The sequence below is a fragment of the Taurulus bubalis genome, assembly GCF_910589615.1.
Source record: "Taurulus bubalis genome assembly, chromosome: 3".
Classification (NCBI taxonomy): Eukaryota; Metazoa; Chordata; class Actinopteri; order Perciformes; family Cottidae; genus Taurulus; species Taurulus bubalis.
The window spans coordinates 14,003,508-14,030,423 of record NC_136591.1 but is presented as its reverse complement, the minus strand read 5'-3'; the positions used below and the strand labels follow the sequence as shown (position 1 = coordinate 14,030,423).

Here is a 26,916-nt window from a genome sequence, read left to right as displayed (position 1 = left end):
GATGCTACAGGTGGGTTGCAGGTCGCCGCCGGCTCCGGCTGGAGCGGTCCATGATGATGATGCTGTGACTACCGCCCTCAGCTCCCCGCCTCCTCAACGCAGCTTAGAGTTCACAAACAAGCACAGGGGTGAGTTCATGTGTCAGGACGAACACGTGAAAGGGGAGGCAGGGGAAAGCACAGCAGGCTGGTTAACATAAACACCACGTCTACCGGGACTTGCTCGCCCAAGTGCACTTGCCGCTGATGCCGACTCGACGGTTGTCGCAGCGCCTCCTTTATGAAGTGCGGAGAAATTAAGTTAAAATGCCGGAGACGTGTTGTTGCTCTCAGCGCACCGCCGCGGGAGACGAGACGCTGCTTCGGCGTTCCGGAAAACAAGCGCATTTCTAAAGTTCACCCGGTGTCGGTAACATTTCGTACCTGTTTTGACGTTTCCGCCGCCATTTTAAAAAACAAACTTGTGCCGTGAGTGCGGTGCAATCGAGTCCTGAATGCTCACCGTCGATAGGTTCACCTGTGTGGAACTGAAGGCATTAATAATCGACCTGCGCACAGGCTCCTATTGCGAGGATGTTTTGGTCGGGAAGAGGAATCCCCAGAATGCAATCGTTACACGACAATTGTTTAATGTGTCAACTGTCATGAAGGTTAACATTTTGTATTTAATTTTTTATAACATTTAGTATTTCAGGTTCCAAAACAGTGATTTCTGCCTCGATAGTACCAATATATACATAACATAACTAATATAGTGTATATAGTAAATAAAATGTGCATAGGAACTTTAATTCTAGGCTTTAAATACTTTGTTATAATCCAGATTACAGAGGTTAAACTATATCATATCAGTACATATTCATATAAAACACATCAGATATATATCACTCTATTCCTAATCCGGAAAATGTGGTCTAACACATCAAGTAACACCCAATAAATGCTGAAGTGATGGTAATATTATTTCAGTGCAACTATTGGATGCTGTTCTGGTCACCAGTAAATAAACAGCCCCTTTCGGTTTTTGAGTGACAACCCACAACTAGAATGTGACTTTCAATTGGAAAGGTCTCACAAATGTTTAAGGTTTTCACTACAATATTAAGCATCAATGAAAACGGTCTAAAGCCCAATATCTGACGTGTTCCTCCTCCGGCATCGTCACCCTGCCCTCTAGTGTCAATTCGAGGCCGAGGATTTGAAATGTTTTGGTTAAATACAAAAAAAACACAGGGACATTCATAGGCTGAGGTTTGGTTTATTCCTTTATTAGATGTTAAGAAAAATCCACAATGAAACAAAATAATTTTCTCAGGGTGAACATGAAATCAGAACAACATCGCTACTCGGGACAGATGGGGTGTGGGGGTCGGGAACAGAGGGAGAGGAAGGGAGGAGAGTTGAGGTGGAAATGAAAAGACAAGTTTTCAGTGTGGGCTATGTTCTTCAGACCGCAGAGCAAACAAAACCCAGCGACCCCGTCACAGTCGTCCCAAATGTATATACCCTCACTGAATACATTTTCCTGTCGTATGTGTTTTTTTCTTTTTCTTCTTTTTAACACGGCCTATCAAAATGGAAATCAAATGGAGAAAGGTGTGACGCGTTCCTTTCAACTCCCATGTAAGTGCTTTCTTGTGTGACTCGGCTTCTTCTACACATTCACTCAGATTCACACGCAGTCGTGAACATTCTTCCAATCACTGATTTAACCTCACTTTTTTATATTTTTTGGAAAACCAAAATATTTAGTTAAATCCAACATAAAAAAATAAAACAGTGTGATGTTTGCATGCTGCATTTTAAAAGAGACAGTCCATGGTTTGTTTGTTTACCTCAGGCGTCCTCTCACTCAAAAGGAATCAACATGCAAAAAGAACTGAATGAGTTTTCTCCGTATATTCTTGGATGTTTACATGCCAACGTATTGCATAGGACTCGGGGCTATAGAACTCCCCTCCACATTGCTGATGCAATCTACAATGGCTTTGTTATTTCCCCCCTTAAAACTATAGCTAGAAGTTAATGACTGCCTCCGCGGTTTGAGTTGAGAAGCTTCCGGTCGGGTCTATGCTCCGATTCGATATCAAGTTCTAGTATCATTTGCCAGCTCGTTTACATTGCTCAGGAACTGCCTGATCGGTACATGTGCAACTCTGGCCAAAGTGCGATGTCTCACTCGTTGGCTACTTCCATCATCGGCTCCATGGGGGCCTTAATCGATAGACGTAGCTAACTAGTGAGCCATCTCGCTTCTGTCTCACCTCTGTTGGAAGTTGCTCGCGAAAAGTGTAACGTTAGCCAGAGCAAATCGAAAAGTTACAATGAAATAAATCTGCTAAACTCAGAAATAAAAGAAAGTCGTATACCATTCATTCCCCCTATGCATTTGTCTGGTACTGGGCCGATAAGCAGGTTCAGGTATCAGAATCGGGAAGGAAACAAAAAAAAGATGGTATCGGAACATCTCTAAAGTCCTCCAGTCTATAACTTCTGCTCTACAATCAAAGAAAGGTTTTACACAAATGCATCAATGTCACAGGTCTGAGTGTAGAGTATGCAGTATGCTCATATCAAAAAATTCCTGAGTGTGGGTTGACTGTCAAAGAAAGGTGACAAGACCCTGAAGTTGGATTACCTTTCGTTAAGCTACTCGTGGGGGGGGGAGGGTGGGGGTGTCCTTTGTTTTTAACTGCTGTGGCATTGGACTGAACAAACTTATGCCTGTGCATATTCAATCTCTGCATTGTTACATGAGGAGGCCATTTCCAAAGCCACGCCTACACTAGAGACACCCATCACACAGGGTTTAATAGCCCATTAATGGAGGGATGCTTTCAGTTATCAGTTTTATTTTCATGGTACGTGACAAAGAAGTCACCCTGCTACAGTCCTTGTGACCGATTTTGGGACGATACAAAAAAAAAAAATCATGGACTTTCTTCGTTCTATATTTACTTTAATATAATATTCCATCTCTGCCAATAGATCTCACTCCTATACCGGTTCCTTTAGATAGAAAGAAAAGACCGTTTGACTTTCAAAGCACAGGTCACAAGGGGGGGTGGGGGGCAGTCAAACCACACAGGTGCTCTTCAAATTCAGGGGCCACTGATGCATTTGCATTTCTGTGGACGCATGTCTTCTGCATACGTTCACACTTCCGAGATAAAGTTCTCGTACACTCATTCTGAACCAGTGCCTTCACAAGTTCTGTTGCCAATACACACACACACACACACACACACACACACACACACACACACACAAAACACACAAAGTGAAACATTACTCAATATTTCAACAGGATATATTGTAAACCAAAAATAAAAAAAACACACCTTCTATGGAGAGAAAAGAAAAAAGCATTTGTACCGTAGTGTAATTAAGCCATGTTTTTGGTTTTAACCTCCACTTGTTTTGTTACACGTGTGTTTAGTTGCAGCCTGGACAGCTAAGCGTCCGTCCGGTCTGCTTGGGGACAAGTGACTGAATGGAAGTAACGTGAGATTTAATACCTGCAAGTATTTCGGCTTCGACTGTTACTGGCCCGACAACTAGAGGTTACTGTAAAGTCAAAACCAGGCCACATTAAGCGAGACCGCGATCAGGCTTAGCTGTTTTTTTCTTTTCACAATTTTAGCAAAAAAAATAAATAAAAAAGTATTCATGGAGTCTGACGGTCCGGACTACAAACAATAATAGGCTACACCGTCTACTTATCATAGCCATATTATGGAACTGCAACTTCAAAAAAGGTTTTTGAACATATTCATAGCACCAAATAGTCTGTACCGTATAAATTACAAGAAATTAAAACAAAGTTTCATTCAGTTGTAACACAGGCGTCTTTTTATGATGGGCCTTTACCCAAAAACATAAACCTTTCTTTTTATTCTTCCCAAATTATTTTACAGCATTGCATTTCAAGTAGATTATTAGTATTTTATTTTCAACAAAACTCCTTTTGATTTACTGGGTTTTTTTCTTCTTTTTTAAAGGATTTGTTTTGCCTCACAAACCATACTATGTCTACTAGCTTTTGTAAGACTATCAGCATTAAAAAGAAAAATCGGACTCATTTATGATAACTTTTCACACATGGGGAATTTAGGGATATTGAGAAGAAAGCTGCACACATTCTCTACTTCACATTTAGAAAGTCATCCCAACACACTTTTTTTTGTTTGTTGTAATTTTTTTTTCTTCTTTTTTTTTATTAAACTCAAATTCTTACACAACATCAACATCCTTGTATTATTCTTTCTGAACACAAGATGGAAAGTAGAGGATGCGATAGCAGTCATTTCACACAACATTATGTTCAACTAGAAAAAGAGGAGTGAGACTGGCTGGACGAACACACATGCACAACCATTCAGATACCACCAACTAGCGGGATCCTAGCTCAAAAGCAAAAAGGTGGGAACAGAACCGACGAGGAAAGAACAAAAGATTGTCCCTACTAGCTAACTGTGAGACTTGAATGAGGACCAGTGTATAGAATAATCAAATGGAACAAATTCTAAAATGCCTAAAATGCACGCCTGCACATTGCATCACTCGAAGACAGAACATATTTTTTGACTTTTTCATATTTTCTCTCGCTTTTTGTTGATCTGATTGTTGATTACACAAGGTTTTAAGTTAGTAAATGAAAACCTGCAGGGTTATGTGTGGGTTGTTTTTTTTTGGGAGGGGTGTGTCAGAAAATTAGCCTACATTAGGTTTTTACAGCTCTGAGATGACCCTGAATCTTTGCTGGTAGAGGTCCAGTCACCAAAGGAGAGGTTGGTTTCCCCTCTATGACAGACATCCTCTGCAAAACTGTAGTATTCAAATGTTGCTGCTCCCTGGGAGAGAGAGAGAGAGAATTCAGGCAAAAGGGTTACGAAATGTTTAAGACGGAAACACGTAAAACTCCACGCTGCATCCGACCGTCCTGCTGCTTCCTTCACCTCCGGCAGTGGTTGTGTTTTCAAACTGACCGCTCAGGTTCTGTGACCATAAAATGGGGATTCTATTTACATAGCTCACACGTTTTGGTGGCCAGAGGTTTACAGGTCTGTCTGTTGGATGTTTAAGGGATACTTCGGAGCTTCTTTAGTGCGATTGCATGCGGTCTTTACGTTTTGTTTATACTGCTGGAGGTAAAGTGCATCATACAACCACCACTTAAAACATCCAAACTATCCCAGCCAATATTTATCCAACACGTCGGCCTTTTCTTCCACGAGCTCCTTGTGTGTCATGGAACCTCAGTCACACATTTCTATGTAATGCCAGCAACACATGACAATGAAGCATTTCAATGTGCTGTTCACAGAGCACCGTGGCCCTGTGTGTCTGTTGTGGGAGATGGATGACCTCTGTTCAGCCCGCCACGATCTTCATATTCACATGCCGTTTTCAATAATAGGGAAATAAGTGGCAGAGGCAGTGCTCACTGTCACTTTGCTGGTGAATATAATTCGAAACAATGTAAATATTAAATATAATAATATATAATGTCGTACTGCACTACAGATGTGTGCAGTACATTCTGTCGTAGTTCGGGGACTGAGTTCAATAAGTCGCATGTTGCCTTCTGACTTAAACTCTTGAAACAAGTTTGTCAATACTGATCATCTCTCAATTTGAAATTTATATTTCTTTTTTTTAAAGTATGAACTGTTTGATGTGAATAAAATGGGGGAAATGCAAAGTGTGTTTTTGAAGGCGGGTGTACCTGTACACTGAGATCCAGGGAAAAGGGGTGAACAGAGTGTGTTCTGCCACCAGCACTCGTCTTGCTGGTTGCCAGTTCCTCCCTGTCCACTTATATTTAACAGAGGGAACTAAACGAGACAAATGAGAAGTGGTTAGTGAGTTTCTGTTTTTTTTTTTTTTTTTTTTACAGGTGATGACAGATTATGAAACACTGTGTGGTTAGGCCAGCACTTTTGTTCAAAGGTTTTACTGATTACGAAATGTTAAGAATCTTAAAAGATCATTTAAAGAAACCCTCACCTCTGGTACATCTCCAACAAAGTCATAAGCAATCCCATACTTGGGGATCTGACCTGCTGGTGCAGATAGATAGGACTGCTTTCCTCCTGAAGACTCCTCCTCCTTCTGAACCTTGCTGACAGAGACCTCAGTCTGTCCACCTGCAGTTGATGCAGCTGCTGCCGTTTTGCAATCTAAGCAAATCTCTTGCTCAGCGATGGGCAGGAGGGTACTGGAGCCCTCCTGTGAATCCAGAGAGGTCTGGGCACTCTTCTCCATGCCAGACTTCTTTAATCTGGGTAAGAATTTACCAGATTCCAGTTCTGATTTCCCGTAATAAGGGCCCTCGCATTCTGCATCCTCCTCCAGAGGTTTGAGATCGGCCTGAGGATCGTCGAAGACGTCCAACGGCGCCTGGACGGGGAAACTCGTCTCCTCTTTGTCAGTCTCAGCCTCTGAATCACTCACTCCACCAGGAGATAACTCTGAGGCCGATATCGGTCGGAAATGAGTCCTGGGGGAAATGCGAATGGCCCTGTACTGTGTCCGGTTGATGCCATATATTCGTGGGTGGAAGGCATCGTTCTCTGAGTCCGAGCAAAGAATAGATTTGGGCTTGAACCCCGGACTGAACGAAGCCATGTCCTCAGGCTCAAAAGAACACTCAACGTGGAGGACTTGAGAGAAGGGACTGTTCAGGTTAAAGGATGCGAACGGGTAGTCTAAACCGTGCTCCTCACTTTGCAAGCCTCCGTAAGATCCAAGCAAATCTTCATGGAAGATGAAAGAAAATCCCTTGTTCAATCCATCTCCGCCTCCTCTGATGGCCTGGTCACTCTGCCCGAAGGACACAAGAGGCCTCCACAGGGGCCTGTGCCCGGGGGCAAAGCAGCTGCCAGTGTTCATGAACACGTCTGTGCCAGTGATGGTAAGCATATCTGAGCTGGAAGCAGATGCAGCGGCACACTGGAGCAGGCTATCTTGGGTGTCACCTGGCGGCACGACAGCCCAATTCTTATCACCACTTAGTGTCTTCAGCTCTCCGTACACCCCTCCGAGAATGAATGATGTACTCTCCTTGTCAGAGTTCAGGTCCCAAGGCTTGGACGGAGTCATGTAATCCCCAGCACCATCTACCTTGGAGAGTTTGTTTTTGGCTAAGTCCTGTTCTTTCTTGCCTTCCCAAAGGTGATACTCTGACCTCTGCACCGCTTTTTTCGGAGGCCCAGGAATCGGAACTACCTTTGCCTGCTCTTCCAGACAGCTGCCGCAGTAACCGCCTGACTCATCAGAGAATAGCCCCTCGCTTGCCTTTTCTGCTCCTGGCTTTGACGTTACAGATTTGTCATCTCCTATTGCCGTCCAAATGTCCTTTATAATCCCTGAGCTGTAGTCATCACCGTGTTGTTTTGCGTTGTCCGAAAACATGCCAGTGCTGTACTGTTTACTCTCATCCTTCTCCAATGCGATACCACAAATGGATTCCAATTTGGATTTTTTAGTGAGGGTCTTGTTGGATGTTGTGCTAACACTGACCTCCTCACACTTACGGCCAGAGTTTTCTTGCAAAAAATCCAAGATTTCCTCCTCCAGATATGTACCAGAGAGAGGAGGGATTATACAATCAATCTCCTCGTTGCCAATTTGAGCAGCATCCTCTGTCGGAACATTTCCTTGCTCGTTGTCTGACCGAGTCTCCTCTGAATGCGACCACGGACTGCAAGTTCGCGTTGAAAGGTTAGAACAGTGTTCAGTTTCGTCAAAGGCACTATTTTTGGTCCATATTAGCAAGCGAGACTGTTTATTAGAATGTGGGTCGAGACAGCTACTAGAATCTGTGTTGTTTTCGTGTCCGACGGCGAGCGAGTCACGGGGAAAAGGAAAAGTGGGGCTGTCATACTGCAGCTCGAAAAGAGAGAAGCAGGATGAGTTCAAACCGGATGGTTCACTGGTGGCTTCAGAGACGGCTGGCTCCTCCAGATTTCCAGAAAGTTTGCTCAGAGCGAATGAAACACTATCGAGGAGGGGGGAGAGTCGGATGGGAGAGTCTCCCACGAAGCTTTCTCCATCTATATCTTCTGAAGTAGATGGCGAATAACATCCCCACACTTGAGCCATGCTTTCAAGATCCTCCATTAAGAATCCAAGAGATCCTGGAGCTTCCTGTGAGTCTGCCCGTATTGCACTTTTCCCTTGCTGCTCAAAGCCATCTAACACTAAACAACATTCTGCCTCTACGTCTCTTTGCTCTTTGCTTTTTTGTCGAATCATGCTTAAGATCCGACTCTCTTGTATAGAGTCTGAGGCACTAGTATCCAATATGGATTGATAAATGTCAACTTCATAGAAGTGAGTGAATTCAGACAGATGCTTGTCATCTAAATCTCTACTATCCTCTGTCTGAGGGCAGCTTGAGGTCCCGGTGAGTTCAACAGTGTCATCTTCTGCGTCGCCAGGCCCTTCCACAAAGTGCCCATCCACAAAGGAGCCTGCTGCTAGGTATGCTCTCTGGTAGCTCTCATTGGCAATGCAGATTCCCTGGATCCTCTCCGGCAGCCTCTCCATGTCGGTTGACAAAAGAAAGCCATCAGGAGAGTCTACCTTGTTTCGATATTTTGTTTCCAGCTTGCTTTGTCTGCTGCTGAAAGGTACAAAATACTCTGTGATGGGCTCAGTGTACCAAAGTGGCTCCTCCATGTATTCTTTTTTGTTTCTGACCTCAGCTCCGGACTCTTTTGTCTCCTTCCAGCCTGGATCTTTACGAATCTCCTCCAGAGGTCTCTTCCCCTTTTTGTGAAGCTGTAGTTGCTTGGCAGCGCCTCCAGTGGCGCTGCTACTGCTCCCTCCTGTGATTCTACGCTCCTCTTTGTTGATTACCTTCACCTGGAGCTTCACCTGCCCGCTGTTGCGTGTTCTCTTGTTCTTTGCAGCCTCCCTGGATTTGTGCCTGATTCTAACTGCCTTGCTTCTGGATGACTTCAAGTCACCCTGGTTCCCGCTTGAGCTTGAGCCCTCCTCGCTAGAGCCAGAAGACCAGGATCTGGGTCGGTATTTGCCCTCAGATCTGTGTCTCGTCTGTCTCTTCGATTGGACGGTAGATTTCTCCTCCGCTGCTGCACCCCCACCATGGTATCTGTTTTCTTTCTCCTTCTTGCTTCGTCGCTGCAGGCCTCTTTCGTTGGTCACAGTAGTGATGGTGCCACAGGCTTCAATGTTTCGCTCTTTTGCAGCCTCACCTTCACTGTTGCAATCTTTTGGGGAAGAGGTGTCTGTGCTGGTCTGTGGGGCTGCGGAAGATGATGAACTTGAGTATGTGCAGGCCTTAGCCTTGTTCCACACCGTCATGATCTCTTGGAGACAAACAGGTTTCTCTGACAAAGGAGGAAAGGCTTCATAATACCTGCAGACACAACAGACAGAGAGACAACTTGATTGAAAGGCAATTCAGACAGCAGTAATGTCTTGTAAATACACATTTATAGATCCACAATATTCATGTTGTAGCTTACATTTCCACCTGGTCCTTTGAAGAGGGGGACTCAGCTCGCTCGGGAGACTGAGAGCCATCAGATTTCTTTTGAATCCGTTTTTCCTCTGTAAAAAGCATTGAACATTAAAACATCAGCAATTATTATTCCAATACTTCCCTTTTTCTTTTCCAATTAAAAAGTTTAAAATGTGATGGTAAAGGGTATGAACCAAACCTTTCTGTTTGTTTTGGATGTCCTTTAGTTTAGAGCAAAGCTCTTCAACCAGGCTCTCAATTCCAGAGTTCTGCACAAATGAGAAAGAGAAGAAACAGATTTTTGAGAACTCAAACGTAATATCATGAACAGCTGAGATCAATTATCTTATATACTTGTGAAAAGTGACAAATAGGGATGCACAACTTTTTCAGTCCCGATACTGATATTAATACCTGGGCTTTGGGTATGAGCCGTACCGATCTGAAACCAGTGTTTAATTAATATGCTGCATGCCTCACTGTGTGGAAGTGACTGGGATCATTCTTTTATGTGTGAGGCGACACCAGGCTTTACTTCATCAATATGGCTTTCCTAACTTTGTCAAATTAAATGTAACAAATAAATAAATATATAAATTAGATGTAAATTTACTGAATTGTTATTTATCATTAAAATAATAAAGAGAAGGTGGGTCAAAAAAAGTCTTCAAAATTAATAGGAATTACAATTCAAGTGTAAAACTTTTAAAATGCAGCAACAAATTAAAAAGCAACTTGGATCAGTGTTTTTTTTTTTTTTGACACTTCAAAATGCAGACAGGAGGAATCAGGAATCGGACCGTCAGTTTTGTGATTAAAGGACAAATCCACTCTACCTCCTGAGCCACATCTGCACTCTGGTCAATGTCATGGTACAGTGTTACTGGTACTATATTATAGTTATATATTGTAGCGATCAGTTGACATGACAAAATCCTGCTCGGAGATTTTTAAGCGGACACCGAGTACCAGCCCTCAAGTCTTTGCTGAAGTTTTGCCTTTCGTGAAGAAAACCCATTACAATATAAAATACAAGCCATGGCCCAAACACAAAAATAATATATATTTTTCTTACTCCAAGACCACAGGAGTAACAAGATCCAGTAGCCTTAGTTAAGAATGCCGTTCCCAAAAGCTACAATGAACCTTAATGTGACCCAAAAGAAAGAATGAAAAGGTATGAGGTTGACACAGGTCAAACCAGCTGACTTGTGAGAGCTTAGGCATGCTCGGCCATAACAGTGCTATATTTAGCTATGGTGCAACAATGCTTTAAAAAATAAAAAAATAAAAAAGGCCTAAGCAGCAGTACAAGTGATTGCCTCACTATGTTTTGAAATACTGAACATTTACTACATATCCTGTTTAGCTTAATTCCCTCTCACATTGAGCCGGATGATGCGTGAAAAACCAATAAACACAAGCTTAGATCAAGTAGGCCCTGTCAAAGCGAATGGTCTCAAAACAAAATCACATACCGAAACATATCTGCTCCTCACGACCAGCCCTGCCAGACACTTTAGCTCACTTGTTTCCTGTTCACTCTTCCAGAAAATAATATTCCTTACCATGCCACCACATGAAAAGCGAAGCAAAGTTTTGTCCTGCCCTGCGTTTCCTCTTGCATCATTGTGCTAATGCCGGTCAGCTGACAGCCGACCGACTACGCTGCTCACTGCTGCAATTCTGTGCAGCGTGTGCTGGTTAAAAAATAGACTGCAGAATCCAGTCCCCGGAGAGGAGCTCAACACTCCTGCTTTTGCCTTGCAGACCCTTCCCCCTCCCCTCCAGCTTAATGTTGTGTCATTCTCAACTAAACTCACCTCCCTTACTACTGCTGGCCACAGACAAAAATGTCAGCAAATCTCTCTGTAGCTTTTTCTGTCACACAAAAGGTTTTTGAATGCATGCATTATAAGTAAGGATAGCATTTCTTTTATGTCAAAAAACTACTTTGAAATACTGACCTTAATATAATCTTTCTAATGAAGACTAATTTAAGGTATGGCCACCAAGGCAAATGAGGTGACGATGCATGGGCAATGAAGATCTTCCCTTGTTCAATGCTTTGGCCTCGCACATTGACATGGCTTTATTCAGTGTCTATTCACCGTGATTTATGCAATTAATATCTGCATGACTGCACCATAACAAACAAGGAATACTACTGCAACGTGTTCATGACAAGCCTTCTGTACTCTTTCTCCTCTACAGTTTCATATAAGACGAGGCAGGTCAGACTGCTCCTGCTTCAATGCATGAGTAATGACTAATTTGCATACCTCCAAAGCCAAAGTGATTCAAGCTAACCATTATTTTATCCTACAGTAAGAGTCAGGCTGAGTGGTAATGATGCTTACTTCATCAGATGCAGAGCGGAGGCATTGCACAGCAGCTTGCTTCTTCATTTCCTCAAGACTCAGGTCGGTCCCTCCTTTCTTCTTGCTCTTGCCCCATTTCTTCCCAGTTCCCTTCTCCCAGCCCAAGAAGATGTCGTTTTCCTTTTGCACAAACCGTGAAAAGTCATTCGCAGAAGACAAATGAGTGTTTAACAGTGGAAAAAAAACTTTCAAAAAGCATAAAAAGATTACAAAAAGTATATAATAAATGATTATCAACATTTCTATACAAGCTTTATACCAAACTTGCATAGAGCCCTTTGCACACACTGTGGGGTCGTTATTTCGCCTCGCCGTTCTGTACCAAAGGTATGAACAGAGTTGCTCCGCCATTAAGCCGGCGTTGGAGGTATCTCAGAGCCGAAACGCACACATTAGACACACACATTAGACACACACATTAGACACCAGCGCTGTTGTGTTACACGTCCCGGCCTCTTTTGCTCATGGAATGCTGACATGCTATCTGAAATCACACACTGGGGTGACATTGCTGCTTGGTTCAGTGTAAAAGAGCTAAGCCGTCGTAATGGCAGATCTTCTTTACCTCTTTAAGGTGGAATCTCTGTTTGAAACGGGTTTATGAGAGTTTAGCCATTGATATGAGTGCCATGATGTGAAAGAAAAGCTCCATTGTTAACCTCTCCTGGCAAATTGATGTCTTCTTCTAACGAGGCCATTATGTTGACACACTATCTTCCCTTCCTGAATAAAGCCCACGGCACAATCATTTGACAACGCAAAACACAAACAATGACAAACAATAATTTTCTAAACTTTTTGACAAGACGAGGAACTTATATTTAAGGTTGTGAGAGCCCACCTGGTCCTGCAGGTCATAGTCGTAACTGTCATGCAGGAGAAGGCTGAGGACGTAGCGGGTGTAAATCATGGCATCAATCCCGCACTTCTCAAGCTCCTGGCCCAGCCAGCTTTGTACTGGACCCAGTGACTGGAGCAGGGACATCTCTGAGGCAGGAAGGGGGCCTACGAGGGGGTAGGGGCAAGAGAGGTTTTCAGGAGGAGCAGGACCGTCTGAATCGGTGCTCACTGGACGCATGGGACCTCAGGTGTTGGCCATTCTCAGGTGAAGCAGCATTGTGATGGGTAGTTACTGTAGGGTGGTCGGTGGAGAAGGGTACAGAGAGAGGACGAGGCAGAACCTTAGGAAGAGGGGGCAGTCACTCCAGCCGGACGCACTGAGGGGGCTCTACATGGGGAGACATGTAGGATGTTTTTTTTTTTTTATTATTGCTTTAAGCAAAAAGGGGATTTTACTCGTCAGGCATGGCTTGTGCTGCTGATAGCTCACAGCTGCTGAGCAAAACACGGGACGTGTTTGCGTCTCAGTCAGAAGGGTCCATTTTGGGGCTTCGTCTTACTTCACCGGCACAACCTGAAACAGAGCAAAGAAATAAGCATCAGCTTCACTGCAGTATTTTCAATGTTCAATGCAAGCGCTTGGAAAAAAAAAAAAAAAAAAAAAAGATATAGTCAAAGACCTTACATCCAACCCCGACACAAACCCAAACAGCAAGAATCAAGACTTCTTCATATTAAAAAATGCATGAAGGGATGATTTCAATTATATTTCCCATGATTTAAAAAAAGTGAGAGAAACAGTGAGACTAATGCAGATCCTACCAAAGCATATACATCGTTTTCCTTCTCCCAAAGGATGTAGCCTGAGTTTTCATAGCCTTGTGTACCAGCAAGTTAATAGGCTCCCAAGAGAACATGAGCTCCATAAATAATGTAGACAACAGTCACCATCATGATCACACATATGGTGGTAGGCCCTCTTTAAAGTGAGTAACAGGTTAACCAGGCGATGGGCATGCAATGCAACAAAATAAAGTGAAAGGGCAAGTGGTCACTATCATGCAATTTGAAACACCTGGATGACAGCAAGGGTTTATAAAACTCCTACAGTAGGACGCACCACGTAATGCCTCCTTTACAACCACAACAAAAATAGCTGCATAGTTTTAATTGTGAGCAATACAACCAAATACGTCCTGGATTAGTACCCATGACAAAACAATAACCAGCAAATTCCAGAAATTGGGTATAAAGGGGCCAATGAGCAGGGGGACACTTGCTGTCAAGCGCATGTGTTCCGTACGGCAGCAGCGGATTAGGGAACCGACGTGAAGAGCAAATGGAGGCTGCGCCAATTTCATTGGCTGGGCCGGTCGTCACTCATCAGTTGAATATTAAAGGCTAACCATAGAGACGTCAAGGGGGCAATAGTTTAGTCGCATGAAACCACACTGTTTCAGCAGCCATAACCATTCAGCCATATAATTCTGTCAGTTCAATAAATACAGATGGACAACAGCTAAAAGCTATATGAACTAGCTTCATCGTTGATTGCTCATGCTAAATATGGCTGACCAGCGTCTACAACCCAGCTGTTCCTTATACGCACACTAGCCCGTCAGCTAACGCTAGCTCCCGACTGCATCGTCCACATACCAACTTTAGCATACAACCCACTATTTAATGCGATTTCTATGACACCGAAAGGAACGAAATAATGCAGTCGCCTGCTTTACTTCTGGTGCATGGTAACATGTGTACCTATGTTATGGATTACGGTCACTGACATGAGCGTTATGTTGCCGGACTATAACGTTAGTGCAGCAACGCGACCACAGAACAGCCAGGCTATACATTTAAGATAATGTTACGTTATTGGTGTCATCGGTATGATGATTGACCACAGAATGGGTGATAAGGTGACCGCTGTCGTGTCAACTAACGTTGCTCTGACTGTCGGTATTATCGTCGGTTAGCCGCCGTCACTTTGCAGTCAAACGGCAAGGTTAGCTGGACCACCGACCTTTAACGTGAGCTAATGCGCTAAGTTAGCCAAGTTAGTAAGAGCTAACGTTACCGAGAGCTGCTCGTCTGCTGTCATTGGACAGTTTATTAGCATTACGTACATACGCTTAAAGTTAACGGTACTTAACACGCATGATTTGGGTTGGACAGGATAAGTTACCGTATTAACGTAATGCTAATGGCGATACAGTTTATATACAGTACATTAGAGCCCGGACGGTTCTCCGTTAAATAGTTAACAGTTAACGTTAGCTAGCAAGCAGCAACACGCCTACGTTAGGCCAAGTCTCAACTTTCAGTCGGAAACGGAGCTAAAGTCTGTATTTCAGAGGAGTCCAATATAAATTAAAACGAACGATAGCTAACGTTAGCTTCCACACAGGCTTGTTGTTGTGACCGAGGGGAGGAGCGGCTGCCCCGGCAGGCTAACGTTGCCGGAGCACTGTCAGACGTTTCCCTTCCAAATGTACGCCATATCGTCACACAGCGAAAGAGTAAGCTGCCTAAACACTAAACGGGGACACAAAAAAACACCACAGTGCGACCAGAAACCTGCCCGGTTTTTCCTACCTGCCGTGGGCTGAAGTAACGAAGAGCGGCGAAAGGGGAGCGGCTATTTCTCTCCCGCTGCCGTTCCGAGCTCGAGCTCTGGAATCCGCTGCGGTAGCATCCCGTATCATGGACGCCGACAGAAATGGCGCTGTTTTCACATCCAGTGCTTCTTCAACAGCGTCAAGGAAACCGGCGACATTTCGGCTCGAGCTAGCGGAAGGTCATTCGTCGATGACACTTAATACCCAGAACCACAATGTCCGCTATCGAAAATCCGGTTTCATTCAGAGAAGGACTCCGGAGTGCGCCGCCCTCCGCGTTCGTATCTAGGCAACAAGGCAAACCTCTGCCGTCCTATTGGTATCGGCTTGATTCCTCCGCTAGAGTATTGCATCAGAAGCCCAACTAGTACCTACCATTTGTACTCAAACTGAAGACAAATTATGAATGACATTGAGGAGATTAAAATCGGCTCTTAAAATGTTATTAGTGATTAAATCCTCGCTCGACACTGGAACACAAATAACTCTTGTTTCGTTATATATATATATATATATATATATATATATATATATATATATATATATATATATATATATATATATATATATATATATATATATTTCTCCAAAATAGACATTACAATTTATTTTTATTTTATTCCAGTTTAGATTACTGTTATATCATCAGGCAGATGCACAAATACAAAAGCCTCTCTCACTCTCAAAGCCTTTGGGTTGCCACTAACCACGAAGGGTGTATTGTATGTATGTCGGGGGTTGGAGCTCATTATTTAGACCGAGCACCTGCCCCTGATCAAAGCTCCATAGTGAGGCACACTTCATGTGCCTTCTGGCGCCTGGGGTTGTGACCTCTGGGACGAGTTGAGCCAAGGCCTATTGACCAGCTGTACACAACTGCCACGACAGACACACACAAACACACACACACACACACCCATGCTTCATTAACAGATGTAATCACCTTTAAGTGTATGTGGGGTGAGCGAGAGAGAGCAATAGAGGTCAAGACCTGAATGTGTAGAGTCTCTGTGTGTGCAAAACTACATTTCCCGGGGCCCCAACAAACAAATTCTGAGTTCTGCTTTTGATCTTTATCGGAAGCCAGAGTAGTGCAGACAAAGGCCGAACACAAATTGATTCTCTGCCACACTGAGGCCTGATCGATGAGGAAGTTGTGCTGGTTTTCAACACCATCCTGCTGCTGATCAAATCTTAACCGAACCTCAGCCACGAGTGCAGTGAGATGCAACAACATTCGCAGACAAACATCTTAATCTGGTTGCCCTTTGCGCTGACAGCTTTCTCGTTTGCCAGCTTTAACTGAAAGTCAATGTGGAGCAGATGGCACAGTTAAAAGATGCTCCCTAATCCTCTCCCAGGAAGACGGTTAGGTAGAGGGGGGCATAAGAGGTGATTTCAGGTCAAGATTGTGAAGGAAACTTGTTTCCCACAAAGCTTTATTGTTGCTTTCCGCCTTAACAGCGAGTTCACAGAGCCGTCTGAGGTGAAGCTGGTTATCATCCACAGGGTGGGTCATTGAGGTAAATCCTTTATGAGTCACAGCTCACAAGCGAGATAAATAGGCACGGTAAACTGTACATGCAAACTCGTTTACACAGTGTCTGTGTTCTTACCCAACCTCTTAAAGCATTTTGTATGCTGTCAATCAAAGATGACATTTATTTGGCTTTTTCCCTCGAGGACCAATTAACGTCAGTCTAAATACATCAGATGGTTTGAATTGCAACTTGTATTTTTCCCCAAGAACACTAGCTCATGTCTTTTGTTGTTGTTGTTTTTTTGTTCATTCATCCGGGACATATCTCAAGTGAATAAGAATACTACGAAGAAAAATATAATATAATATAATCCAAATGCCTCATCAGAATTAATTCCATTTCCAGGATTGGGTATTAACAGTTTTTTCGTAAATCTGTGTCTAAATTCCTTCCTAAATTCTTTGAAACAATTAGCTATTAAACGCTTGAGTTGCACCATTAAAATGTTGCTACTAAGGACTTTACCTGTAGTATTACCTCCAAAAAATACATTTTAAAGGAGAAAAAACAATGTATTAAATGTAACTCCTAATCTTTTGTAACTTACTTTGCTTTGTTTATATATGCATACATCTAGAATTGTATGTGTTTCGAAATAATAGTGCACATGCATCTTAAAATGAGAGGGAATATCAGCATTAGCATTAAATGTTGTTATGCTAATACCTTTTTGTGTGAAAAATGGTGTGGTTCAATCATTAAATCAGCATTTTATTAAAGTGTAAGGTCAGACATTAGCTTTGTCAGTTAGCTACTCAACACTTATGCCTGGCAACTACTGGGTGTACATTTATATTTAGTAACAACTATTTTCTAGATAAAAACTTAAACTAGTTTATGTGGCTCAACACGTTTTTATTTTGTGATGCCTCATGCTAAATCTCTACATAAACACTTGCATTAAGTTAACATTTATAAATAGCAGATTATGTTCCTCCTTTGGTCATTTCTGATTGAAGGGATTTGAGATATTTTGTGTAAACATAAAGTACTCTTTAATGAAGTCTCAGGTCAGATAAACGTAGAATATGTATGTAGACCATATTCCATATTAGTTTCTTCCTTTACCTTCTGTAAACAAGCCATATTAGCAAGCTAACTTTTGTTTTGTTAATTATCTTAGTTGGCTACACAACAGTTACTGGCAATTACACCTGGTATGATGTAAAAAGCAACCTGGCCAGGAAAAAAACTCAATAGCAATGTCTCCTTCCAGAAATCATGACCGGGTTACTCCACAGTCCTTACTGTGAGCAGTTTCACTGAGGAACTTTTTTCTTTCTACCAAATCACAACCAACCGTTTCGCCGTGTAGAAGTGAGCGTGTGTTGACGAGCTCCGGTTAGCTAGCTAGTTCAGCTCAGCCGAGAAGGCCTCTCATAGGCTTCTTCCATTTTTCTGTTTTTCAAATAAGTGTTTAATTCAGACAATACAAATGAATCACGTGTTTTCCACATGATGACCCAACTCACTCATCATCATCACCACCTGTATTTAGACATATGTCAGGATTCATCAGAGGAACTGCTGCAATACGTGTGGCAAAACAGCAAACAACTCCCTTGTTACATTGACACTCTCCTTGCGAAACTAATCCTTAAAGATCTTGTTGAATTGAAATACTTCCCTTTGAATTGATCAATCGCAGCTTGAGCCATTAATTAAAGAGACCAATAGGATCTTTGTGAAAGAAACAACTCCTGCCCCAAACAAAGCCATAAAACTTTGGTTCCTCTTTCTTGTCTCTAAAGCTGTTTATCACCGTCTGCTCTCTGTCTGGACTTTGACTGCATGCCTGATTGCAAACATGCACTTGTATGTGCTCACACCCAGACTGATGTAACAGTGACTTGCCTGCCTGAGTGATGTTTTGTTTTCTGTGTTTCACGGTGGCACAGTGCTTCCACCGGCCCTCAGCCAGTATACCAAAGCTCACCTACGGCCATTCAGAAAGGTAAACAAACTGTAGAGTGACGTATGTATTTCATCTCTAGTGCTGAAAATCTAGTCCCTTTTTCGTTTTATTACTTAGTTACTGAGACGGGAAATGGGTGTAGTTGTGTGTTAGGTTGAGCATGAATTGTATGTATTAAAGTTCAGTATAAGAGTTGAACCATATTGTTGCTTTTTGATGCATATCTTTTGCAATTCTTCACTCATTTGCAACCAGGGTCTGTGGTGGAGGGACACACTGTGTGAGTTCTGTCTCGGTGTTGCACTTGACGCTGATCAACAAGATCTCTTTCACTCTTCTGTGGTCTTGCCAATGCTTATAAGAAATTACCCTTCTGTGACATGGTGCACCAGCAGAACAGTTTGTTCCACCAGCAGCCTCCTCCTGACAGATACTGTGTCCACTGGCGAAAACTCATGTCAACTTCAGTGGCAAACAAACATGATTGTTAGCTCATGCAGAGAGATCGATCAGTGGGTCGGTCGACAGGGATCAATCAGTCGGATGGCTTGGGGTCGTTGGGCTCACCCTACAATCACACAACAAAGCAGCAGTGCATCAGGACTAACAGTGGACATTACACAACGCAAGTCAAACACATGTTTATTGTCATCATTTGAGGACGTGATAATTGACTGTTGAGTGAAGGTGGAAGGGCGTATGATTGTTGTAGGAATGACCTAGGCCCTGGAGGATGCGGACGGGATTTAAACAACTCATCGACCGAACAGCTGAGGCCAAACCTCATGCGATGAAAAAATACATTGGTAACATGAAAGCATTTCTATGGGTCCAATGGCTTCGGCTGAATTCAGACATGACGGTGAGAGATAGCTCTGACAGTGTGTAGATGTGTCTGTGCCGAGGGACCTTTCTAGCGCTGCTGACGATAAAGAAGGACAAAGTCTCCCTGTCATGTGTTTCACTGTGTGTGTGTGTGTGTGCGTGTGTGCGTGTGTGTGTGTGTGTGCGTGTGTGTGTGTGTGTGTGTGTGAGTGGATAAGGGAATAAGACAGAGAGCAGGCCTGTTTGCATCAGCACTGTGCACAAACTGGCTCGTTTTACTTACGTCACAGGCAAGTGGCTGTAAAAGTGTGTAAATGTGGATTACATCATGCGGTCACAGTCGATCCACAGAGAGCCTGTTATCAGCACAGCACAGACATGGATGTGCTCTCAATGCAAATAGCGCGCCCTCACAGCCCTCTGTTAACCTGCCTGCACTTCTGCAGTAATGAATGGTTACTGAGAGGTGTTTCCACAGGTTTACAACGTGCCCCCAGTCAGACAGTTTTGTTTCCTGTCTGTCTCTCTCTTCAATCAGAGCCTTAACAGTTTGAGGTTATTTAAAGGAACAGAAACCAATCTCAAGTAAGTGATTCAAGTTAAAGGAAAGCTCCAACAGCAGCACCAACAATGAATGTATCCTACTAACAACTATTGTCTGCGTATCCAAAGGTTTCACATATTCTTGTGTAACTCTGCAATCATTTAGAATGGGTGAATTTGCTCATTTGAATTTTGAAATGTCCTTAAACTTCCTCTTTGTCATTTGAAGGGAACAACAAAGCAAAGCAGTCACACCCCAGGCCAGATGGTAAAAAGACATATTGTTATTCCACATTTCTGCACAAGGATCCCAACACACCACAAGCCTGCTTATCATCTTTGTAGGTCAAAGGTGACGGCGCTGAGGCTACTGTCTGGTATGAATGTGGGCTGTTTTGCGTTTCATTCCCTTCGGTATCAGACTTTAGAGACTTTAAGAGCTTCTCTGTCCTGTTTATAAAGATAACACAGTGAATCTTATCAGTGTGTCACATATTTTGCATAGAAAAAGGGATCTGTCTGTGGTGCTGCGTTCAGAGGCCATACCTTCATCAGATGCCGGCATACTGTTTGACAGAGACAGAAATGGCCTCTGTGACACTAAATTGAAAGGAATGCTTGGTATGCGATGCACCGTTGTAGAAGCCCTGTTGACTGTATATCAGCTGGTACTCAAACCTCCACTCCACACACAACAGGCCTTTCTTGGGAGACAGGTTTTCATGGAAAAGGTAACGACGTGCCCATCAACCCAGCCTTTGTTCGTCAAATGATCCTCACACGTTCTGCTCTTTTGCAATGCAAAATGAATGCTTCAGTTATTCCAGTCATGCATAATCATAGAGACTCACTCAGCAACTATTTATGGTATTAAGAAACGTCTCACGTGGTTTTGACCGCTGTAATTTAAAGGGCCATTCAACAGATTTTCATCTCTCTTAAAATTAACCTAAATCATCTAACAGACCTGAAGATGGAGTTTGGTTTCACTCTCTCCATTTACAAATACAAATATAATGTTTACATTATGAGCCCCATGCTTGTATCAGCAAGGAGAGGGTTTTGAAATAAATCAGTGGTAGTCATTTGATCACCAAACCATACCAATAAGGTTGAAAACTGAATATTTTATTGAATTATTTAACTGACAACAGACCAAGATTGCCATCCCATAGATTCACATTGGTAGTGCGGCTAAAACATAACTTGTGTTTTCCATATTGCCATTTATTAATTTATCCACTTTTGATTAGACCAATTTATTAAAGGAAATCAACAAGGAATAATAGTAAGGTTCACTTTTGTTTGAATGGCTTTTTTAACCACTTGGGAGCAGCAGAAACGTACCTTATAAAATTGATTGTTTGCACACAGTTGATCATTTGGATCCAGCTGACACGGAGCAACATGATCATTCATGTTTCAGGTGACCTCATGAATGGAAGTCCAATAATTACTTTCGCTTTTGCTCTGGTTTGGTCGCAACCATCTTCTGTGAGAAGCATTCATTTCTCCCATTTGGAGTCAGCTCTATGTTCCCTCAGCATCAATGTTCACTCAGCTCTATGTTCACTCAGCTCTACGTTCTCTCAGCTCTACGTTCTCTCAGCTCTATGTTCACTCAGCTCTATGTTCCCTCAGCTCTATGTTCACTCAGCTCTATGTTCACTCAGCTCTATGTTCACTCAGCTCTACGTTCTCTCAGCTCTATGTTCACTCAGCTCTATGTTCCCTCAGCTCTATGTTCACTCAGCTCTATGTTCACTCAGCGCTACATTCCCTCAGCTCTATGTTCACTCAGCTCTTCTCACAGACCAATGTTCCTACAGTCAAAGTTAAGAGACAAAGAGCAGCAGTGTGTATATTGTGTTTCTCCTGCTGAATGTCAGGCCACGAGACAAGCGGGATACCACGGCAGCTCATATGACCAGAGATGTGTGGCTTAAAAACAGATTGGGGTATTCATAACTGCTTCATACCTCCTCACATGGACCAATGTGCACGTGTGTGCGAGCTCGCACACACGTCGCACACACGTGTGTGCGAGCACTCGCCGTAAAACCTCAAACCACAAACATCTTGCATCGACACACTCAGTAGATTGGAGCCTCTGGGAAGGAGTCAGTAATATGAAACTGTGCTTCAAAAATATATTTATAATGCCATGTGTTATGAAATAATTCTTATAGAGACATAGTAGAATGTGGTGGCAATGTATCCAAAAAGCAATACAAATGTATTATGTTTGTGCTTCTGTTTACATTGTGTAAATAACGCAGTAAGAGCATATTATAAGACAAATAAGCATCAAAATTCCTTGCACCACAAAGCATCGTATACTCCTCATACCACCACCACCACTTTCTCTTCCCACCTGAACCTCCTGACTCCAGAGCTACATCCTCCTCCACTCTGGATACCTAATCCCCATAAGCCTTTATAATGCCCCGGACAGAGAGAGCGAGTGAGGAGAGTCTGAGCTTAATGACCTTGCAAGCCGATTACAGGCCAGCCAAGTTCCACAAACAGCCCTGTGAGACTTTGCACTCTCTGCCTGCACCGTCAAATCACACTGCAGTCACATAGAAAAGGGAGGCGATGAACCCTGATACTCCGATCAGGGCGGCAGTGGAGATACTTAAGATCAAAGTGAAGCTCTGCACTACTTGTACAGGTGGTCCAGGATATCAGAGGGAGCACTGCACTGCCACCAGAGGGCAGCAGGGAGGCTCTGTAATTACACAACAGCTGGAGAAAGTGTGTCACTTGGCCAGTGCTCCCTGGTGAGCTATTAGAGCGCTCAGAGACACAAAGTATCACAGGTAGAGGCAGGCCACCTCAGACCAGCGGTGGAGGTACTCAGATCCTCTACTATGGTATTTATACCTTTATACCATAAGATTGTTAGTTATCACTAATGTGAAAGCAGGATTGTACTGTTGTAGTTGAATGAGGTGGGCTCACACTATTTTCATTATGGATTAATCTGCTGAAATAATTTGAAATAATAAAAAACAATTTGAAATGATTTGAAACATTTTGATTTAATTTAATCTAAAAACATTTAAATGATTACAATCAGTAAAATGAAAAACAATAAAATCTCACAGCTGTGAAGCTGGAACCATGACATGTTTTCCATAAATGTATTCGTAATGATAATACATAATAAATAATAATAAAAATAGCTGGCAATAATTTTTTTCTGTCAATCAACTAATCGTTAAACCGAAATTCACCTCGTCCATCACCATCCTGAATAACACTGTGTCTGCTACATGTTTCAGGGATCCACCATCTCCCAGGACCTCAGTGGACTTCCAAGATATAGACACCACCAGGAAAAAGGCCCAGTTCATGAAGTTCAACCAGCCGCAGGAGCTGCTGATCTGGTTCTCTACCAAAATGATCCGTGAATCCATAAATGTGTTGGATCAGCCACCAAACATGTCAACAGACTAAAAGAAAAAAGATCACTGGTGCCAGCCTGCCCTCTATCCAGAGTCAAGGTAACATCACTTCAGTTTCAACTCTCCCCTTTGGGAGGCGCTACAGAGCACTGTTTGCCAAAACAAGCAGTTTCTTCACCCCACAGTCCACAGAACAGTCAAATACCACACACCAAGCGTCCTCCTTAACAGTAAATCATATATTTTTTGATAGTTTGAATAAACATTTTTCTTTAAAATATGTAACTATCTGTCAATTATAAAGCGAAGCGGTGTGGGAAATACGGGGGTCCGAGACTGCTGACCACCCAAAAGCGTAAATAGCTCAATTCCGTCACTGCCGGTTATTTCCCATTTCACACAGTGAGTCTAGTCATGATCTAAGTACTGTATGTATACTGTCCATAGACTGATACTGTCACATCTACTTCACATATACAGAGCAACCTGTTACATTAGTTATTAAGTATGTATATATCTATATACTTATAGATGTAGCCCCTCAATGTTTATGTTCATGTTTGACATTTGTTCAGCTTTGTTGTTCTTGTTGTTATGTTTATGTACATTGAGAACAATAAAAAAAAGAGCCAGATATCAACCGTTGGCCAGTTCCCACATGCATTCTCTACTTGAGTTTCTTTCTGGTCGACATAAAGATCCTGTTATTGTTTTTTCTTTTCTTGGTGTGGGCTTTTAACACCTACTAGAGTGAGAAATAGACGTGCATGTGACCGCCAACATGTTCGCAGGACGCAGTTTGTGAAGCAAATACGCACTCATGGCTCATCAGAAAACCACTGCTCTGACCGTGGGTGCTTGAGATTGCTTCACGCTTGTGGAGGGGCAAGATGGCTTCCAACGTGTGCTGCTGAAACATTCAGATTTCAAGTTTAAGCTCGAGGCGGAGGCGTGCTCGTCAAACTAGTAGTATTTGATCAACCAGTAACTCGTGTTGACTAATCCTTCAGGTGAAGGGACAGTGTGAAAGTACTGATGTTCACCTGTAAGAAGCACACTGTGTACATGTGCGCCTGTCTCCTGTTCACATGAGTGTCCACCTGCTGCAGTGCTCTGAAAAGCATTTCCTGTCGCACACACCATCTACCACATGATATGTCACCATTCATCTAGTTCTCCTTCCATTATCATTTTTCTCATCCACTGCAAAAGTAGCTGTACATTTTTTTTCAGAGCTGTTGCACACTTATTTGCATTTTTATTCTGATATATAAATTATGTTATATTGTATATGTGTTCTTTGTCTTAGTGTGATCCTGCATGTTTTTTGTTGTAATAGTTTTTTTGTATCTATCGTTTGATCACTCATGGGGGAAAAAAAAACTATTATAATGTACTTCCTAGTCTTTAGCAACTAGAGTACATTTTATGGAACTAAAACCGTAAGATTGATTACTATACTTTTCTTATGCAATGCATAATGTCATCATCCCAAGAGGGTGTATACATTTGTCCATCCAAAGAAGAGCATGTAAAATACAAAACTATTCAATTTCAAAAAGCACAATTTGCCCTTTTGTTATTTATATTGTGTTTCTTTTTCTTTTTTTACCATCCTCCAATGGTAATATTAGAGTAGGTGGTCACCTATGTATGACCTAAAGGGATCTTCTTATTGATCGTGATTCCCATTGGTCACACTCTGCATGTAGACAAGCCATTCATGGTTAAATGAATCATTTTATTCAGCTGTTACAGAAAACAGTCACCAGAGGGATTCAATGTCACCATTGCTGAGCCCCACCCATGGGCACAGTCGCCATGCTCACTTCCTACCACGGTTGCGGCAGGCGCACATGAAAGCGGATATCAGCACCACGAATTCGTTGAAGTCGACCTCATTGTCTCCGTTAACGTCCAGACTTATCAGCAGCTTGTTCACCTCTTCTTGGTTCTTCGTCGTCTGCGCAGACCAGGGAATCAACATTAATATTGTTGGATGCTGTTAAAATGCTAATGTTAAAATTGTACTCGTGGTCCCTTTTCCAGACAAACACACACACACACACACACACACACACGCACACACACACACACACACACACACACACACACACACACACACACACACACACACACACAGGCACATCACCGTATCATCACTTTTTAATTTAATTGAGTTTTTATAGTTCATGTTGAATAAGCACATCAATTTGATATTTGATATCACTACCGACTACCGACTGTTCAAACTGGTCAATAAAGCTAAATCCACCTCAACAAAACCGAGAAAAATGGGCAGCGACAAAGCTGGGTCTGGGGATTATTCACAAATCCGCCATGGTTTTAATGTTCAAATTTAGTTCCACCAAAACTGGACGTCACAAACATTTCGGGGTCAAGAATGTTATAGAAGTTAAAACACCTGTTTTTTGTAATGTGTCTAATTAGATTGAAAACACCTTGAGTACCTTAAGCAGTCCAGGCAACTCCGCCTCCAGCAAACTCTTGGCCTCAAGGTTGCTTAGGGTGTTGCTGTTGCCCTCCACAGCAGCGTATGTATCAAAGGTCTTCATCAGGATGGCCATGGCTGTCTCGAGCTGGGTCATCGTTGCTGCTTAAGAGGTGGATAAATACAGAAAAATGTTATACCAATGCCGATGAACAGAGCAGTGAATGGGTTGGCACTGGGAGGACTCTTTTTATACCTTTGGTAAAAGGTGGAAAAGTAAAGAAAAAATAATCAAGCAAAATGTCTTTCAGTGTTTGATTAAGGCGGTGACTCCAACTGTTTCGACGCAACTGCACACCGACAACGCCCAATATACACATTACCTCATAGCCCACATGGAGCTTCAATCATTAGCTTGTTGATGCAAGGTGAGGTCTTTTCATTAATTAGTCTTGTATATCCAATTTATTACTGTAGGATGCGTTAAGAAGTTGGACTCCATCAGAACTTAAAGTGAGATATGTGTATTTAACAGGGAGGCAAAAACGTCTTTCATGTGCTGGTCAATTTTGAGATCTTGGGCTATTGATTTTACTTCTTTTAGAATAGTGGAAAGAAAATGTAGGGATTTATTTCACTAATTAGCATCTGTAGATTTCTATGGAAGCCCGTTTCAGAAATTATGAGATTAAAAAGTCATAATTATGAGATAAAAAGTCATAGTTATGAGATAAAAATGTATGAAATAGTAAGTGTGCATGCGCTTCAGTCACTTTTTCCCTTCCTGTTATCTGTGCTGTCTTCACAAAAAAAGAAGTGAAAAAGTGTTGTGTTATTGACTATTTTTGTCCCCTGTAGCACTGTCCGGTGTGAGCTGGGTGTGGGGGTGATGGAGCAAA

General features: G+C 42.5%; 2 protein-coding genes across 2 annotated transcripts; both read right to left on the bottom strand.

Annotated features, from left to right (window-relative positions):
- Positions 1-1,252: 1,252 nt before the first annotated feature.
- kiaa0232 (KIAA0232) lies at positions 1,253-12,951 on the bottom strand (the record flags this gene model as incomplete). The annotated part of the gene is made up of 7 exons (XM_079215549.1): positions 1,253-4,852; positions 5,728-5,836; positions 6,009-9,387; positions 9,497-9,581; positions 9,692-9,761; positions 11,853-11,993; positions 12,715-12,951. The coding sequence occupies 7 exons, from the start codon at positions 12,949-12,951 to the stop codon at positions 4,836-4,838; spliced, it is 4,038 nt and encodes a 1,345-aa protein (XP_079071675.1). The 3' UTR covers positions 1,253-4,835.
- Positions 12,952-25,291: 12,340 nt separating this feature from the next.
- On the bottom strand, positions 25,292-26,226 carry LOC306733692 (protein S100-P-like). Its single transcript, XM_079214973.1, has 2 exons — positions 26,037-26,226; positions 25,292-25,528 (listed from the first exon to the last, which is right to left on the bottom strand). The coding sequence occupies exons 1-2, from the start codon at positions 26,172-26,174 to the stop codon at positions 25,391-25,393; spliced, it is 276 nt and encodes a 91-aa protein (XP_079071099.1). The 5' UTR covers positions 26,175-26,226; the 3' UTR covers positions 25,292-25,390.
- Between the last annotated feature and the right edge of the window lie 690 nt (positions 26,227-26,916).